Source organism: Pleurodeles waltl, chromosome 2_2 (genome assembly GCF_031143425.1).
Source record: "Pleurodeles waltl isolate 20211129_DDA chromosome 2_2, aPleWal1.hap1.20221129, whole genome shotgun sequence".
Lineage (NCBI taxonomy): Eukaryota > Metazoa > Chordata > Amphibia > Caudata > Salamandridae > Pleurodeles > Pleurodeles waltl.
The window spans coordinates 963,214,178-963,234,999 of NC_090439.1; the positions used below are offsets into that span (position 1 = coordinate 963,214,178).

Consider the following 20,822-nt stretch of genomic DNA (forward strand, 5'->3'; position numbering starts at 1 on the left):
AAATCTTCAGTTGCCTCAGAGCCGTTGATCAGTGGATGACCTGGAGCCATCTCAAACTAAATACCTCCAAAACAGAAATACTCCTATGTGGTGACTGGAAAAATTATGACCCTCTGTGCGTCTGGCCTGACGATCTCGGACCACCTCCTCAATTATCCAAGGAAGTTAAAAACCTAGGAATCACCATGGATTCCAAGCTAACTATGAATGCCCAAGTAGACAAATTAGCACGCACAAGCTTCATCACCTTAAAGACTTTACGACGCATCTTCCCCCACCTCGTATTTCCACACAAGGTGCAAGCTACTATCTCACTTGTATTATCCAAACTGGATTATGCCAATAGCCTCTACCATGGATCATCTCTATCTGTTATGAAAAAACTACAACGTATCCAGAATTCCGCAGCCAGGCTACTACTACTACATATAAAGCCGCAAGCCCACATCTCCCCTGCCTTGAGAGCACTACACTGGTTACCCGTTGCCAGAAGATGCACTTTCAAGCTGCTTTGTATCACCCACAAAGCTATACATGGAACAGGACCGCTTTTTATCAGAAAGAAAATTACCAAATACATCCAACAAAGAACCCTCCGCTCAAGACTGGCACCCCGCCTTAGAACACCACCATACAAGAAAAAGACTGTAGGTGGTACATCCTTCCCCGTCCAAGCAGCCAAACTATGGAATTCATTACCCCCAACTATAAGAGCCACAGATAACTTGCTTGTTTTCAGAAAACTACTCAAGAGTTGGCTCTTTCCTTCATAACCACCTTTTTCAAACAACTTTGAACTGCATATGCCTATGTGGATAAATATTTTTTCAGATTATATGTATATTTCTATTTATTTATAGTTTCTTTGGAAAATATGTATTGCTACTGTCATAACAATAAAATACACACACACTCTTTTAAACCTATCTAAGTATTTTTTACCCATGATTCTAATTATGTATTGTATGTGCATGTGTGTGTGTATATATATATATATATATATATATATATATATATATATATATATATATATATATGTATGTGTATATGTTGTTTCTGTGCTTGGCATGTTTGTGGATCATTGCATTGCTCCTGGTTTTTTGGGACGTTATACTAGATACCTATGTATTTCTGCTCTCATTTTATCACACTTATCTACTCATCACTCTTATGTCATGTCTCTATCAAACTATCCTCCATTCTCACTCTGACTCATCCCAAATCCCTTCGACCACTTTCATCTCATAAATAGCTCTGCCTAAGCTCTTCCCTCGACCTCCACATCTAACTCACCAAACCTCACTCTACCTCTGTGACCTCCCACACAACCCTACTAAATTCTCCTGCATTCATCTCACTCTGCTACTATGCTCTCCCTAACCCTTCCACATACTCTTCCCCCTCCGCCCCCCTTTATTCATCCCAAGCCTTTGGGTTGAGTAAATGAAGGATATACTCCCAATTAACACTTCTGGATTTCTTTCCTCCTCCACCCCTACATTACTCCAGTCAATCTAACTACCTCTCATATCCGCGGCTCAAATTAACTCATAATAATACAAAAACTGTACTCATTATTAAATGATACTAATCCATCACTAATTCTTGTTGGGTTCCGGAGTAGCGTGCTACTCATCAAAAAGCGCTTCGACGCCTCGTCAGGGATAGTAAGCGCTATATAAATACAATACAATACAATACAATACAATACAATACAATACATATATGAGAGATATACCCACTAGATAGTTATAGCTAGATCTGCTTTTCCACAGAAAAAACAAGTTACTTACCGTCGGTAACACCTTATCAGGTAGGGACTATCTAGCTGCAGATTCCTTACCTTATAATTATTCCAAGGCGTCAGACTGGATCCTGAAATGTTTCCCTGCGCATGGATAGGTGGCACTGTCCACACCAGAAGTGACATGCGCTGTATCTATATAGGCACCACCCCAGTGCTCTGACATCAGCTTCTTTTTGCAACTTTCCATGCTAGAAGTGCAGAGCCACGAAGAACACTGACCAGTGGTGTGGAAAAACTAGCCCCATGAAAGTCCTGCCCCAAGAAATCCATTCACAGAGCGGGAAGGATCGGTATGTAATTGCAGGTGCATAATCTCTCTACCAGAAAAGGCATTACTGAAGGTAAGTAACTTTTTCATCTACTAGGGACTTCTAGCTGCAGATTCCTTACCTTGGAATAGGTTCCCAAGCAATACCATCCCCGGAGGTGAGTCTGCTAACTAGCTTCACACAAGGAAGCCCTGTAGGATCGAATGGGCAAAATACCCATCTCGACAGACCTGACTGCCGCGGCAGTAGTGCTTTTTGAACTTGTGCAAAGATGCCCACATTGCTGCTTTGCAGATGTTCAGGACCAGAACTCCATGGGCTAACGAAGCTGTTGTAGCCTTCACTCTGGTAGGGTAAGCAGCAAACCCTCAGGGAATTGCTTCTTTGCCAATGCGAAGCAGATTTTGATACAGAGCACAATTCATCTGAAAGAGGTCTGCTTCTGTATGAGTTGCCCCTTCTTCACTTCAACATACCCCATGAAGAGCTCCTCATCCACCGGAACTGTGCGTGCAGTCAAGGAAGATTAACAACACTTTTTGGATACAGACCTCCTAGTCTTCAGAGGGTTGTGGCAGAGTGTAAAAAGTAGGCAGAGGAATGGATTGGCATATGTGGAAGGAAGTAACCACCTTTGGTAGAAGGAAGCTCTTGTATGTAGCACCAATTGGTCAGTGTGAATGTTCAAGTAGAGAGGCTTAGATGACAAAGCCTGAAGTTCAGTGACTTTAGGGGTAGATGTCATATCCATGAGAAAAGCCGTCTTTGATGGTAAGGAGCCCGAGTGGGCAATTGGGCAAAGGCTCAAAGGGATCCTACATAAGAAAAGCAACAACTAAATTAAGGTCCCAATAGGGCATAATGAAAGGGGAAGGTGGAAACAAACGTTGCAAACCTTTCAGCAGCCTATTTACAGTAGGGAATTTGAATATGGATGGCTGGTCAAGCAACTGCAAAAAAACAGAAATAGAGACTTAGCGCTTCAGAGTGCCCAGAGCAGAGCCCTGCTGGGCATGAGAAAGGATGAAAAGGAGGAGTCCTCTGATCTCCATCTCTCCCAGGTGGCTGCCCCATCCCAGGAGTGATTCATCTGTCACTACTGTCAGATCTGGCTGAGGAAGGGAGAGGGGACTGACGCTGACACACTCACGGTTCTTTAGCCACCCCTGCAGATTTTTTACAGTTCCCTTTGAGATTTGGACCACGTCAGAGAGACTCCCCTCGTGCTGCGCCCACTGAAAGTTCAGGTCCCAGAGCAGAGCCCTCATTTGCCAGTAGATGTGTCGCAAGCAGGACGTAGGAGGCGATCAGTGTCAGCAGCCTCAGAGTCAGTCTCACCCAAATCTAAGATAGAAGCTGAAACATCAGTATCATAGCCTGAATATTCAGGACTCGCCGTTCATGAGGATGAACCCAAAACTGCACCACGTCCAAACATCTCAGACAAATGGGAACATTGATAGTGAACCACAGCGAACGCAGGAGGTCCACCTTAGACTGGTGGTAGGATACAACACTTGGTTGCATGCCCGCCTTCAACAGCCCGTCATAGAGATGGGGGAAGACTGGCACCGCTGATCTCCGCAGATGAGCTGCAACCACCACTATCAACTTGGTGAACACCCAAGGGGCGCTTGTAAGGCAAAAAAGGAACACAGTGAACTGAAAGTGCTTGTGGCCCACCGTGAATTGCAGATAACATCTGTGAGCAGGCAGAACAGGGACATGAAAGTATGCGTCCTGCAAGTCCAACGCTACCATCCAGTCTCCCAGATCGAGGGAAGAGAGGACCTGAACTACTGGGAGCATCTTTAACTTCTTCTTGAGGAAGTAATTGAGAGGGAAGGTCTAGGTTAGGACGAAGGCACCAGAAAGTAGCAGGAATAGAAACCACGACCTACTTCTAGTGTCACCCTCTCTATGGTTACCTTGGCCAAGAGCGCCGTCACTGCCCAATGGAGAAGTGATAGGAGATCCTCCGTCAGCCCATCGCAAGTGGGTGGTATGACGCAGGGGTAGACACGAAGGGGAAGGAGTGGCCCCTTTGGACGATCTGCAAAACCTACCTGTCCGATGTTATGGACCACCAGTGGGGGAGATGATGGTGACCTCTGCCGGCCACTGGGTGCCCATGATTGTAAATGGGGTGATTGGGAGGCTGCCCAGGCAGAGTGAAGTGACCCAACCACTAGTTGCCCAACCCATGGGTACTGCATCCTTGGCCAAGCAAAGGCTGAGAAGCATGAGCAGCGGGGTGGCTAGGGAGGGGGGCGGTAAAGATGCAGCTGGAAGCCCCTGCTGTGGCCGCAAAAGGACCAAAAGGAGGATTGGTGGGGTCAAGGGGCCATGGAAAGGCCCAAGGACCTGACCATTGCCCTGCTATCCTTAAAAGCGCTCCAGCGCTGAGTCGGCCTAGTTTCCGAGGAGTCCGGAGCTATCAAAGGGCATGTCCATAAGCGACCATTGGGGATCACCAGAAAAGCCAGTCGTGCTCAACCAAGCATGGCAAAGTAAGGCAAGGAATGAAACAGCTCTGCCCAGTGTGTCAGCCATTTCTAGTCTACACCGAATTGTTAACTTAGCTGCATCCCTCCTGTTGGCAACAGGCTGGGAAAGTACGGGCTGGGCCTGCTCCGGAACCATTGGCAGCACCTGCAGAACTGTATCTATCCCACAGAGGGCAGGAATAGCAGCCTAAAAAACATGCAGTGTTCTGACTTCATTTCCAAACTGGTGGAAGAGAATATCTTCTTAACTAAGGTGTCGAGCCTCTTGCATTCCTGATCCATTGGTGCGGTTGGGAATGTGCCACAATTTATGTGGGAGGCGGAAGCTTGGACCACAAATGCTGTGAGAGGAAGTTTGGGTCCCAGGGAGCGGGGTGGTGTTGGTGGGTAATCGTCCTCTTCACAGAAGCCCCTGGTTCTCGGCTCTGACCAGGTCCCAAGCATGAAGTCAGTAAGTGACTCATCAAAAGGAAGAAATTGTTCTGTTGGTGTCTCCCAGCTAGAGAACTTCTTTCCAGACATTTGTTTTGACTGCCACTCAGGGTAGGCAGAGGCCCAGTATCTCGGTCGCCCTCCTAATCACCATTGCAAAGGATGCGCCCTTCTCAGTAACCAGAGGGGGGGGGGGAACGGGGGGGAAACAAGCTAGTATCTGGAGGAGTTTTGAGAGCACTGACCTCGCCCAGAGCCTCACACCAGTCCACAGTGTCATAAGGCTGGTATTCTGCAGGTCCACCGACAAACCACCCCTCCTCCCCCCACTCCCTCACCAGAGTGCTAGCCCATAAGAATAGGACTCTGAATCTGACCTGGAAGGCATTGCACCAGCTGGCATCAGAAAACACCAATCTGGCTCTGTACTGGAGTCGGGGATTAGAATGTGGAAACCGCTAGGAGTGTTGACATTGGGACCAGCGCCAGGAAGGGTTAAAATAGTATGACCTTTCCTAGCTCCAAGGGGCCAGACTGGTGCTGGAGGGGAACCAGAAGAGATGCCTGCCAAGTCCTCAGGGCCTGAAGGTGCCCCAGAGGGAACGGGCCACCCAAATATGAGGCACATGGCCTCACAGAACTCTTAATTGGGCGGGGTCACTCCTGCTCTCGGAAACTTGGGGAGGTTCAGAAATGGCCCAAGCCCTGGCTCTCCACAGGCCTCGTATGTGGGCAATTTTCAAATCTCCTGCCAAGTGGAAGCAAACACCAAGTCCACTCTTAACTTGCAGGAGCTTCGAAAATGCTCCCGACCACTGGAAGCGGACTTTTGATCAGTTTCCCTGCTCGAAGTGAAGCAGGCAGGGAAACCGATCCAAAGGATTGCTCCAACCGGCAAGGAGCAGCATTTTCAGCTGCTTCCTGCAGGCAGGAGCAATGCCGGATGGGACTGCGGGGGCCTTGGGACTCCTCCTGCAGCCCCCAACAACAATATGATAGGTGCCATAGTGTCTTCAAAATAGGCCCCGGGAGGGAGGCTGTGACACCCCACCCCCTACTAAAGGTCACCAGTCAATGGGTCACCGGGGCCTGGATTGGGGATGGGGGCTGTGTGTTCCTCTTCCCCTGTGGAATGCCACCAGGCCCTGGGGCCACAAATGGACTAAGGAGGGGAGGCCGCATGTCCCCTCCTAAAATGTATTCAGGATCCAGGGGATGGGTTTTCTGGAGCCGAAATTAGCCAACAAGGTTTTGGGGAGGTGGGGGCCACCTATGCTTCCCTTCCATTTATTTAACAGAGTGGCCACTGGGGGAGGGGTTCCCCAAGGCCTAACTGCTCATGGCGGGAGGCTCTCCCCTTTATTTAGTTAAGTGGGCCCAGGGGGTGTAGACTTTAGGGCCGATTATGGTTCAGGGACACGGGTTGCATGCCCCTGCCACCTTTATTTTTAAAAATGGCTCCGGGGGATGGGATCCCCAGGGCCTAACGGGCCTCAGGGAGGTGGGCCACACATTTAAAAAAAAAAAAAAAAAAAAAAAAAAAAAAGGGATGGAGGCCCCTGGTTGTGAAGTAACATCTGTCATAAATGCACTTGCTGCATATCCTTTTGGAATATTTTACTAATGGGGTGGAGTTTGATGCTATTGATGCCAGCACTGGTAATTTTCATACATACATACATTCTGCAATACCACCTAAATATGAATAGTATTGAGCCTTGAATGTCCCATCAGGATATCAAGAACATAAAGCATGGTTTGGTGATCAACTACCACACAGAATGAAGAAATAAGTAATCATGGGTCCACCTGATCCATGTTGTCTCGGTATATATCTTTCATCCCTGAAGTAGCAAATTTACCAGTGGAGGTTGCTGCAAAGAAACAGAAAGGGTGGGACTCAAAGACTCATTATATGAAAAAGAAAGCTGCAGCTCTAGCATAGCTCTATGCCCTGCAAACTATGGCTGCTTGTGCGTAACATGACTTGCTGGTTAGCACTTTTGGATACCACAGCTGAAGGGAAGAGTTTGCCATACTCTCGAGGAGCATAGGCTGAGTCACACGATGGACATGTAAACTCTCCAGACGGAGTTCATAATACAGAAATACAAACTGAGGGGGCTGTACTGTGCAATATAACATCTATATTTTGGCAATATAAAATCTATTTTTTGGCCTCTTGTCGGATGTATCGGACATTCTTGCAAAGGATGACTGGCCTTCGTTTTTTTGTAAGGGATGCACCTTGAGGTGGAGGCAATAATTGAAGCATCTTCCTCTTTAGTCAATTATGAGCGCCAGGAAAAATATTCACATGGGTGGGCCCTGAAATAGTCTCCTGCGTTTTAAAGAAACCAAACGGAATAGGGCAAAAAGATCTGCTCCACATGTAATTCCCGTAAGGAGTGGGTCCCAGGAGCAAGATCAATATCCTTGGAACCCAGAGGATAAGCACAATATAAAAGCTACCCCAGACCAGCTACTATTTCAAGGTATAAAAAGTGACTTCTAAAACTACAATGAACACCTCTCTTTTCCTGCACTGACGCCTGATGACGAATTTAGTAAGGAAAAATATAAAAAGACTTTGAATACATCCAATGTTTTCTTTAAGCAAAATGTATTGCCTGAATCTCAGTATCTAACTGCTTTTTCCCTTACTGCGCTTTTTGGAGTAAGAAACATGGATTTTACCGGAAGATCCTAAGGCATGATCACATATAGATGATATATACATGTGGATGAAGACGTGACTGAACACCTGGCTGGATGGACAGAACAGAGACTGTGCTAGCCCGATACAGGAATAAATTTAACTTCAAGAAATACACAATTGCAGATTTGAATGCAATTTTTCTTGGATATCAATTATCCAGTGAGGGTAAGGTGTGGCATCTGACTTCCCCCAGAAGTGTGCTACTTTACAAACTCTGAACACACTGAGAAAATGACAAGCCCTGATGAGCTATCTCACTTTCACTAGAGCTTACCTGCCACATTATGTTGAGCAGGTGAAGTCCTTGTGCTATTTAATGACGCCCACGTTTTCTGGAAAATAGTGGATGAAAACACACAAGGCTATCTTATGTGGTCTGCAAGCAGACATGTTAGAGACTAAATAGTTATAGGCTATAGATAATAAACATAGTTATAGCGTTACTCCTAGTACCTTAGGGTATACAAGCATAGCTTACACTGAGGGATAGATCATCATGTACTGTGACTATCTGTGCTCCTCTGCTGAGAAACTCGTCACTCCTACCGAGAAAATGATCACTGCAGTGCACACAGTCATATGGTAAGAGTGCCCTTTGGTGCAGAGGAAACAGATGACTGTAATCTTAACCTATAGGCTGCAACAAAAGCAAGTTTCCCTAATGCCCACGCTCTACACCAGCACTGGGCGCAGTGGGCATCTTGTTTAAATGCAGATGTAAATTTGAGTATGACTGCACTTCACACTTATTTTTGCAACAGGCACAATATGCAAACTCCGAATGTTTTATCCATACAGGAATATTATAATGTGATCTACATAGACAGCTCCGTAAAGCCTGCACTTATTATTGTTAAAATACTCCGCTGCATGTGCTGCAATACTCAGCATTTTTGAAGCTGGTAACTTCAAGGTGCTACAAACACCGTTCTAGATGACTCCACTGCACAGCTAGCAGAAATGAACGCACTATTGCTTGCCCTAGAAGAGACTTATTTCTACATCTATTGTGTTGGAGTCAGCATTTTGTGTTCACGAACATATTGTGAATTTACCAGATTGGCACTTAAACGGATACAAAGGTAAAGTCAATAAAAAGTAAGCAACTTTGGGGAACGGTAGCTATTCTCCAGATAAGCTTAATTCGGTCCATGTACAGCACACCATGGCCCATGACAGTGAAGGAATCCACACTAAAGAGAACGGTGCAGCAGACATGGCCGTGTAAACATCAGTGTAAATATGGTAGCTGGTGTAACGCAGTCTTAAACCAAGATGGATGCAGACATGTTGGCAGCAATAAAGGCAACATTGAAAGTAGAAAAGCCCTCTGCTGGTTTTCTCTTTAAATACTCCTACATCCTCACTAGGGATAACGATCCTATGGTTTTTATACATAGGTCTGTGACAGACATACTTCTAATGGGAAGGCTAGGTTAGAATTAATCAGGGCAGCTCTCAAAGCAAAGGGGACGGCCTCTGCACATGCTGGTGCAAAGATATGGATGGCCACATTTTACAGAGCTTACAAATATATGCAGCAATGCACTATTTGCCTATAGATAACCCACTGTGCTGTTGCAGTGAGTGCAGACTCCTTACTATCTCTAATAAACCCATAGGAGTAATTTTCCCAATCCCAAGTGTTGATCACTGTAAAAATATATTGGATGCTGTAACCATGATGGCCAACAACCATTTTCAGTTCGTAAATAAGCAATAAAACGTGTGCAGGATATACAACAAAACAAAGAGCAGTGTGTAACCGCCAGTCCTCCCAAAAAAGCATGCAAATATAAAAGCTGAGAAAGGGGGCAGCTGTGCAAAGGGTTGGAGAGTACCAGTAGAGTAGGACAGTGGCTGGAGAGCAGCAGTAAGGAGAGGGAGAGAAAGTTTCTGAAAGGCAGGTGAGAAAATACTCCCTCTGGAATTCAAGAACTCAAAAGGACTCTGAAGGATACAGAAACGACTGTTAGAAAACAAAAATAATTTCATGTTGACCGATTTAAGATGTGACTGCCACAACACAAAAAGCTGATGTTTGAAGAGGGTTCACTCAAAGTCCACTGTGTATATGTTACAATATTAGATACACTAAGTGAATAAAAAGCGGCCTTGAGACGAGATCTGAAAAAAACGGACAAGGAAAAAAGACCTTTCTTTCAAGGAAATGATTATAACAAATGAGAAGGGACAGCAGGGCGACGATTTACTCCTTATCTGCGGTTCCAAAGACGTTTCTTGAATTTGGCTGCATATATTATTTACTTTGAAAGATGTCCTGTGTTGCTATGGGAGCAATGAAAACCATCGAGTTCGTTCAGATACAAATCCACAGTTGAGGTGCAAAGGTGGACAGACAAGGACGTGAAAGAGAATCAAAGCAATATTCACATGAGCGAGCACCCAATGTCGGTACACAAAAAAACATATCAACATGTCATTCAGACACTACATCAACCATCACAGCAATGTTTTGCATGGCAAGTAATTGACTATACCGATTTGCACCAGGATTTTATTTTAAAATCTTTCTCCGCCAAAACATGGTCTTAAAATGAAAACTCTGAACTGTACTCTGCAGTTTCCCGGTACTCTAAAAATCAGCTATCTAAATCGGCTAAAAAGTAACAATGCTCCTCATTTCTGAGAATACAGCTTAGTATTAAAAAAAGAACTTTTTTTTTTATTTGTAAGTAGGTACAGCTGACAATACCTTGGCGTCATGTGTAGTCATAGTAAATGATTAATTTTCGGGCAATGATCAACAAGGTTAAACATCCATATCTTAATATTGGTATGTAGGTCATTTTCTTTTACTTACATTCCTAAAACCACTTGCTTCCTGGCAGTCGATCTATTATTTCTATTGAAAGTGGGTGTTCTTAAGCTCAATTGCTAAGCTTTCAGATGCTGCAAACGACGCCAGACATTCATTCATTCAATGAGCCACTACAAAAATGATTAAAGTTTGTGAATAAATTGGGCCTGAAAACCTGCGATCACCTGCATTCAAGCTTTTCTAAACTCCAACACTTGTATACTTCTGCAGAAAGCACCATCTGCTAAACTTGATACTATTCAACTTCTAGATGTTCAACTATGTGTACTAACATTTCCTGCTTACTATTATTTGATCTAATGCAGTTTTTCCTAGGGCTATCAGATGCGTTAAAAAACATTATTGGGAATGGCAGGATTCAAAATTAATTATCATTTAGGTATAAGGTAATTCTATTATCCTTGAATTGTAAAACAAACCGAGGCGAAAAGCTACACTTCAACAAGCAACATAAAGCAGATACCTGTAAATACAAGATACTAATGACTGGTTCTGGTCAATCTACATTTAGAAGTTTACAAGAATCAGCAAACGGCATTTTGTAAGATATCGGCTGATCACTGGTACTTTGGGATGTCTGAACGTGGTCTATGACAGTGTTCTGGGCAGTCTTGAATGTGTGTTACCAAACATACTAGGTACTATCGGGGTGTGCAATGCCATACGGCTCGTAGCGGATTGCAGGTAAGGGTGCAGAGTAGCACACACAGAGATGAACATGCGCCACATACTATCGCAAATGAGTCTATAGTGGCTGGGTTGGGGGCGCAGTATTAAGTCCACTGGGTCACTCATGCTTTGCAGGTAAATAAGCAATACATGTAGTGTGCACTTTAGGTGATCTAGTCAAAGGGGTCCTTTTGATAGGGAGTCAGCTGAGCAACAGGCCTTCTGGGTGTTTGGTAAATGTCATTACTATTGTCGCCTGGAATCTATCTGTTTAGGGAGATGCTGTGGAGAAGTGCCAGATTTGAAGTTTTTTTTTATTTTTTTTACTATATTATTCCAAGCAGCTTTTGATTTTTTTGTGTGTAAATTTAACTTCCAACTAATTAACTTCAAAGTGCTCCCTGCCTTTTCTCAAGGTTTGTAATTACATGATTAAAGATAACAGATCAATAAAATTACGCCAGACGTATGTGTACAGCACACATCACTGTGAGGAATGGATTTCATAGCTGAAAGGAGAGTAAGGATCCTTCTACAATCATTGACGTGGCGAGAAAAGTCAAAGTGGAGAACATCCTGCTGGTACCATGTAACTAAGCAGCATCACTGAGACACCCCTCATGCAATTGGCCCAGACATGCAACAATGTCAACAAATCCGGGGGCTACTCCATTGTTAAAGGGCTGCAGCAGGTCCAAAGCCGTGCATGCACCGCGCTCGCCAAGCATCCCAGAAGACAGAGTAGCCAGAGGATAGCGAGATAAAAAGCCAGACGAGGAGCAAGCAGAGGAGCTAAACAAGATATATTTTTAAAAGTATCAGCAGTTCTCAGGGTGTGAGTGCACACTTATAGTGTGTGGCATAGTGAATAAGAATATGAGAGTAGACTTATGTGTTCCTGACAGAGGCCGAAGTGGGTGGGATCTGTGGGGCACAACAAAAACAGTTCCCCCTACTTTAAAAACAAGCATTTGCAATGCAATACGTCTCGCATTTACTTGAGTTGGAGGTACTGGCACTGTAAATACATAACTGGACTTTCTTTTGGCACATTCATTGGTTGACCCTGCCGCATATTTTGGTCCTTTCTGACAGATAATTCCAATGGCCCTGTATATAACTAAAGGGCTAGAGACATACTGTTTTTTTTTTTTTTTTTTAAAACAAGGCCCGTAAAACACAAACTACTCCCTGGTGCAAAACATATTTACTTGGCAGTTGGTACAGGCAACATTGCCTGTGGTGCAATGAATAACTGTACTCCAAAAATACTTGCTTACTGGATCTCTGTCCCTTCACTGCAGTCTGGGGAGTTAAACAAAACGCCCATGATTTTTCACACGGTTGAGGATACCCACCTCACATGATATTAATGACCCTCAGTCAGTCTTGTACTAAAATATAATTAGTTATAAAATACTGACCACTGTACAGCATAAACAACTGTAAGCTCTCATCGAGGTTAGTTTTATAATTACTCACACACAGTTAGAGCTTCACAGACTCGTACGTGTGTAGTACATCTAGTCAGGTTTCTGCTTTGTTTTCGCACCTTGTTTCATGTTATAAAAATAAAACTACAAGTCCCAGATTGCAAAGCAGAAAAACTAAATGAGCAAACTAGGGAGCTTGACAACTCTACGAATACTACTCCAAGGGCTGGTTTCCAGCTTGTATCACGTTATAAAAATAAAACTACAAGTCCCAGAATGAATGCGTGTCCTGCAAAGAACGCGTACCAAGCAGATCAGAGTGCATATAATGTAAAAATGTCAAAATAACTCTGGTGATTAATGTTATTTTTGGAGAGAAAACCTACTTTTGACTAGTGGAAGTTTGGACTCATAAGGTAGCGCAGAGAGTTAACGTTCTTTCTCGCGAGAGAACTTACTTTTGTACAGTGGAAGCTTTAACCCATTATAATGTAGCGCAGAGGATTAATGTGCCTGCTGCAAAGAACGTGTGCTAGGAAAATCACAAGTGCATGTAAAAATGTCAAAATAACTGGCGAGCTATGTTTTTTTTCAGTAAATAAAATTACTTTTGTCTAGTGGAAGCTTTGAGTCATCATAAGGTAGAACACAGGGTTAATGTGCCTGCTGCAAAGAAAGGGTACTCGGCAAATCGCAAAGTGCATGTAATGTAAAAATGTCAAAATAACTCTGGCGATTTATGTTCTTTCTGGAGAGAGAACGTACTTTTGTCTAGTGAAAGCTTGAAGTCATCCTAAGGTAGGGCACAGGGTTAATATGCCTGCTACAAAGAATGTGTGCTAAGCAGATCAGAGTGCATATAATGTAAAAAAAATACAGCTGATCAAGTTTGCGCTCTGAGCGCCATGGCAGCCACGAAGCAAAAGATAAAAGAAAAAAGTAGTTCGCCCATGCTGAAATATATCGACAATTGTGCAATTATCCCTGTAATAGGGTCAGTGTCCAAGTCGGTAACCAAACCACCCCAAGGCGGGACAAACGTAAAGCATTTACCAAGGACATCAAGTGATTTTTGAAAGGTAAGCCCACGAACGAATGAAATTGATGGACCTTAGGTGGCCGTGGTTAAAAGCCCACAATATTTACAACAGGGCAAAGAGCTTGCACGCTCGACCTACACAAAAAAAAAAAAAAAAAGAAGGACAACCATCCTGTGGCTGTTAATTATGACAGTTGAGGTGTCTCAGCTGAAGTGGAAGAGAGGGAGTCTTCCATACTATGAAGCTGAGGGAAGAAACAGACATCTAAACAAGAAACAAGCTTTCTTGCCAGGGGGCTAGCTGTCTGAAAGAAAGTTAAATGTGTGCAATTGGTTAATCTGCAAATGTAAAGGCTGCTTCGGAGCAGGTATTTTCTTTAACTGATGGCATAACCTGATTTGTTAGGACAAAGATTTATCCTCGGTGAGGTACTGTAAGAGTGTTATCAATGAACTGTGGAATGTGTGCTTTTAACAGGCAATTATAAAATGTTTCCATTAGGTACAGTGGGCCTATTACAAAAATATATATTTTGGAAGCACCTTTAATCTTAAATCTAAATCTTACTGTGCATTTCGAGGTAGCCGATCATATTATATTAAAGGCAAGTTTACAGTAATGGCTTACATATTCATAGTGCTTTTGGTAACTGGCTAAGACATAGTAGCTCTAAAAAGCACAAATCACTATTCCCCGCTGAATCAACCAGGATTCAATTCTGTTGTTCTCTGGATACACATACAGACCTCTGAAATGATTGAGAAATCCAACAGAAGTTTCATGACGCAAAATAGTGCATTTCTCACTGATTAATTTCACTGGCATTTTACTTTTAAGGTGTGCATTATTTTGTAGACAGTTACCTGAGCATGAAAGGCCAAAATAAAATGGTTAAAGAATATTTCTCTCTTCAGCCACAGCTTTGACCACGCCCCACACATTACTGTTACCATACGTCTCTCCATTCACTTCAACAGCTTTTTCTTGAAAACCCTCAACCTGGCTGGCAGGCTTCTCAGCAGCTGCAGTGATCAGACCCTAGCACTTTAGGTGTCTGCTGTGCCTTCCCAACACTCTATATTAAGGCCATCTTTGCCTTGATTGGTTGTCCATCCTTTGCAGAACTGTGATAATTTCAGGAAAATTATGCGCAATGACAGCATTTTAGGTTATGTTAAAAAGTCTTCTAATGAACTTAGCTGCCCCCGCAACGGAGCTTCCCAGCACTAGACCAGGAGTACGTGGTAAAGGTACAATACTCTTATCAGAGGAGGGGAGCTAAAGATGGAAAAACTAATTAGAAAAAAGTCATGTGATTTCCTGCATTTGAGATGGTTATGGGTTTTCTTGAGGTACAGGGCATATCCTGTAGCCATTGCTGAGATTATGATGAGCATGGCAAAACGGTGGAACATTTTGCATATATGTTGGGTATAATGGTAGTGGAAATCCTCTGCATATAGTTTAGATAACAAGAATGTGAAAATGCAAGGCGGAATCTTCATATGTATGTCAACAGGACAGAAAGCAATTAATGAGTGATGCATTGATGTTTGGAAGCCAAACAATGTTTTACTGAAAATTAAAAAATGCGTTTCATGACAGTGACATGTTTTCTTCTTCTGCAATTTTAGCTTAGGTATAGCAGTAGTATCGTGCACTATATACATTTTTTTTAAATCCATCATAATATCCAATAAATTAAACAAATAAAATAAATGTATAAGGAATTTCTGAATACACAACTAGACAATATTAAAAATCATACAAAAGAGTCATAAGATTAATAAATACCTTATCCCTCTTAAGTGCATCAAATATAGCAAACTGCCTTAGAATATTCATTAGTAACACTATCATTTAATTTTAGTCTTTTATAGGTTATATCCAGATATCATTTCAATCGCTAAATAAAGGCGTTTGTTTGGGGCTGAAAGTACGCTGTAGTTGCCTCCTTTATAGCACTCGATTGCTTCCTGAAGCAGGGCAATACATGTTTTTCGAATGCCACTCAGTCCTGTGTAGATGCAAACAGTATGTTCCAGGGTTTCATTCCGATTACTACAGGGTCTGCATTTAGGAGAACTGGATGTGGTCTTCCAGGAGCCCTCATTGTTTCAACTGAATATACAACAGACTGAATCTTAGAAATGTCTGTTTTATAGACACCTCTAATTTAGACTACATACATTTCTGGCTGGGCTGAAAATATGATTCTATAAGTCGCTTTGTATGTATGAAGCATGATACTTTATAGAGGTCTCTTAAATGAAGACTCCTGGAGATCTTCCCTGGCGACTCTTTTGCAAGTTAATTGTTTCATTTACAAGAGATCCTTAAGCAAAGGTAAATTACGTTCCTTGATAAAGTAATTCATTTTAACAAGAGAAAGGGTGAGCTGGACATATTGTTCAAAATCAAGTTCGTGATAAATCAAGCCTCTCAATGAGGTGGGATTTGAAGAGGCAATCACAGAAATAGCTGATTTTTCAAGCCAGGTGAACTCCCTCAATTGATGGTAGACTTAATTCAAGTCTGATCATTGCATGAGAGTTTAGGTATATAAAACCGAAGACTAATATCTGACAACAATGTGTATATTTTATAATCACAATTGAAGTATACACTTGTAGTAATTGTAATTTTGAATTGAAGCTCGGGAGTAAATCGCTGGCTATTTCGTACTACTGGGTCCAAACCTCTTTGGCATGACAAGGCTTAACCCCGTTCATTTAAAAGGAGGGAACTCACTTGAAGCACAATTGTCACAGAAAGTAGATGCTTCATACCGAATGAAAGCCGCAGTTATTCAGGTGCATGCATCTTTCGCAACAAGACCTAACTATACAACCATACCAAAAGGGGACCTACCAATGTTTTTAGGTGGGTGATTACATTTGGTTTGTATAAGATTCTGGAGTATTTTTTTTTTAAACAATGCACAATTTTAAATTGATCTAAGGGCCAAAGACTGAGAATGTATTTATCACGAGATAATCCACTGGACAGGTAATAGTGCCTATTGTGTACACAAGGGCAACTAAGACCTCAGATTTCTCTACTGTTAGACTAAATCAACACCCACTTTGGAACCACAAAAGGTTCAGAGCGGTTCCTTCTGCTAAAGGCTGTGTCTCTCTGATAAAAAAAGCTGATTACTGGCTGCTCACTTGTCAAGGACAATCAATGGAATGATTGAAATGTGCATCCCAAACGTTGACTCATATTAACTATTCTAACCACTGATGAGATTAAAACTATTCTTCTTATGTCTAACATAACATGCATTCCTCTAAATACAGATATTTAGACCCACCAGTACTCTGCTTTCTGGCTTGCTTGCTTTTTTGCACGTCTGGCACAAATGATTTTTAAAGGTTTGTTACTTAAACCGAAAAACTTGGATTAAATTGGTAAAAAATTACTAGCAAGAGGTAGCTTCCATGTAGTAGAAAGCTTCTGCTAACAGAGAGGAAATAAGCAAAGTAGCTCAGGGACCCACAAGTGCTGCACAACAAGGTTTACAACACTGGGAACAGTGTCTTGGGGGAAAACACATGGGCATGTCCAGACTTCCCGACTTATTACTTTTAGAGCTTTGTACTTTTATTTTATTCTACACCAAATGTGAGATACCAACAGGCAAAGAAACAGTAAACTTACAAGTTGAGAGCTGATCTGGTACTCTTGGTGCCAAGGTAACAGGGCAGCAGTGTATTGTCTTTGCTGTTTCGTGTAGCCCTGAGCCCATATGATATTCAGATATGTAGAATATACTTCGCTAAATACAACAAACAACATGTTTACTAAACATTCAATGATGACCAGTTAAACGTTTTTATTTCACCGACCTGATGCTTCTGCTGCTGCTGTTTGCTGGCGTTCCTCAAATAGGTGTTAAATTTGACTATATCCTGGCTCATCTCATCCACTCTATCCATCAGCAGCTGCAGGCTTTTCTCCAAGTGATTACTAAAAAACAAAAGCAAAAAACAGGATATCAGTATTCTCTTAATGCAACTGGATTGTTTTAAGAGGCTTCAGCACCAGATCTTTGAGACTCTAGCTCAACGTAGAAAGACTGCATGTTAGACTCTCACTGGCTTTCCCAAGGTTGACCCCCATGTTAAGTGTTAATAAATATATTGTATTTGATAATAAATTCTTTACTAATAATAAAGTGCCAGACAGACAGGTATCACATTTCGCAGGAGGCCGAGGGGAACGCTGGGTGGTTGGAAATTTGCGTCAGCTCAGTGATCCCACACAGAAATGTGAGGGAAAATGTAATTTTTTTGCTAAATTTGAGGTTCGCAAGGGATTCTAGGAAAGAAAACCTTGGGGGATCTAGGCAGGTCACTCCCCCATGGACTCCCCAGGGTGTCTAGTTTTCAGAACTGTCTGTGTTGGGTAGGTTCCCTAGATGGCTGCTGAGCCCAAGACCAAAAACGCAGGTCCCCTTGCAAAACCAGGCTGGTTTGCAATGGATAATTTTGATGTCTCCATGATATGTTTTGGTCAGTTTCCATTCACAGGCACTAGTCCTACCCACACAAGTGAGGTACCATTTTTATTGGGAGGCTTGGGGGACTCCTGGGTGGAAGGGAGTTTGTGACTCCCCTTAGATTCCAGAACTTTGCATCACCGAAATGTGAGGAAAATATGTGGGGTTTTTTTGTGACAATTTGAGGTTTGCAAACGATTGTGGGTGACAAAACCTGGTGCGAGTCTCACAAGTCACCCCATTCTGGATTTCCCTAGGTGGCTAGTTTTGAAAAATGTACAGGTTTGCTAGGTTTCTCTAATGCCGGCTGAGCTAGAGCACAAAATTCACAATTAGGCACTTTGCAAAAAATGTGTCAGTTTTCAGTAGAAAAATGTGATGTGTTTAACAGGAGACATGGGTGGATGATGAGTGAAAGGAAGTTTGTGGTTCCCCTCAGATTCCAGAACTTTGCATCACCGAAATGGGATGAAAATGTGAGGTTTTTTTTTAAATCTTGTTATTTTTTTTATTTTTTTTTAAAGAGACAAAATGTGAGATTTGCAAAGGATTCCAGGTGACAGAACCTGGTGAGAGTCCCACAAGTCACCCCATCCTGGATTCCCTCAAGTGTCTAGTTTCCAAAAAAATACAGGTGTGCTAGGTTTCCCTAGGTGCCAGCTGAGCAATAGCCCAAAATCCACAGCTAGGCACTTTGCAAAAAATGTGTTAGTTTTCAGTGGAAAAATGTGGTGTCCATATTGCATTTTTGGGCCTTTCCCGTCATGGGTACTAGGCCTACCCACACAAGTGAGGTACCAATTTTATCGGGAGACTTGGTGGAACACAGAATAGCACAATAAAGTGTTATTATCCATTGTCTTTCTCTGCATTTGCACCTCCCACATGTAAGACAGTGTGTACGAAAGAAGTCATTTTGAGAAATGCCCTTTAATTCACATGCTGGTATGGGTACCCCCAAATTCTGAGATGTGCAAATAACAAAAGCCCTATACATCCCGCAATCAGAAAAGTCCAGTGGACGTAACGGTATATTGCTTTAGAAAATCTGCCACAGTTGGAAAAAAGTTAGATAAAAACAGACAGAAATGGCTGTTTTTTCCAACTCAATTCCAATATTGTTTTATTGCAACTGTTACTTTCTATGGGAAAACCTTGAAGGATTGACACAAATGACCCCCTGCTGAATTTGAAATTTTGTCTACTTTTCAGAAATGTATAGCTTTCTGGGATCCAACACTGCTTTCACACCCATTTCTGCCACTAACTGGAAGGAGGATGAAAGCACGGAAAAATAGGGTATGTCCCCCAAAAAATGCCCAAACTGTTGAAAAAAAATTGTTTTTCTGAACCTAGTCTGCCTGTTCCTAAGAGCTGGGAAGATGGTGATTTTAGCACCACAAACCCTTTGCTGATGCCATTTGCAGGGATGCTTTCTGCAGCACTTCCAACTCCCCTTCCCCCCAAACAAAAACCCAAATTTTAGCTATATTTTGGCTAATTTCTCTGTCCCCACAAACCCAGAGTACCTTTACAATCCCCAAGATGTGGGAAAAGGAGTACACAAATTTGGCGTGGATAGCTGATGTGGAAAGAATGTTATGGGGGGCTAAGTGCAAACAATTCCAAACAGCCAAAAAACAGTGTTTGTGGGGAGTTGGGACGGGGGAGGTTTTACAGCAAAGAGGTTAATCTTCAAAGAAATGGTACCTACATTTTCACATTAATTTAGCAAAACACGTTTTTCCTAGTTGCATGTTTGTGAACATTTTATTTTGAAAGCAAAGAATCATCAATCTTGCTTTCAAGCTTCTGCAAATATTTACATCTAATCAGAGACCATTATAGAAGCACAATACATAGCCTCATATTGGTAAACTTTGCAAATGCGTGTACCCATTTTTTTTTTTTTTTTTTTTAACCGGAACTACTGTCAGAAGTGCAGTCCAAGCTTACATTTATTTAGAGAGGTCACCCTAATAATAAAGCCTTTGCAATAATGAACCAGAAATACAAAACAAAGAGCATTGACATATGGACACAATTGTTACCTCAACTACAGACAATTCCGTTCCATGCTCCATAATGTGGTACTGTAATCTGGCTTTATGCTGCAGAGGGTTGGGCCCACTTACCCCAAGGACAAAATAAACATGAAAACTTGTTGTCCCTGACCCGAAACAAACAAGCAATATGTTCTGGGCACTGGGCTATAGCAATTCCACACCCCTGACTGGGGATAACTCAACACAGAAATATCTCCAACATGAGCACAATGAAGTGTGAGATCTCTACAGCACTTTGGTGTCATTCCCATTCCTGAAGCTATTATGGATAGGCAGGCCTGGCCTAAAAACGTCCTCACTTTAAACAAGACGACCTACAGTACAGTACCACCCTTCACCTCAACCATCTACCGAATGCAGTGGTGAGGAAAACCTTATCTGCAGCCCCTTGCTAAGAAAAGGCCTCACGGAATTTCTAAAGGCAAACCAATCTCCATCTTCCTCTCTAAGTGGCTGGATGGCCTCCCTTCAGCTACAAAAATGCAGGCAACACACTTCCGCTGTCTCGTGAACCTGCTACCATACTCTATCCAT

At 42.6% G+C, this 20,822-nt stretch overlaps 1 protein-coding gene across 1 annotated transcript in view; it reads right to left on the minus strand.

Moving 5' to 3' along the window:
- The window catches only part of EIF3H (eukaryotic translation initiation factor 3 subunit H), a 257,025-nt gene that overhangs the window by 14,077 nt on the left and 222,126 nt on the right, over positions 1–20,822 (minus strand). Inside the window, exon 6 of the mRNA XM_069220645.1 lies at positions 17,570–17,690. Coding sequence (XP_069076746.1) covers positions 17,570–17,690 — 121 coding nt within the window. The remainder of the gene's footprint in view (positions 1–17,569; positions 17,691–20,822) is intronic.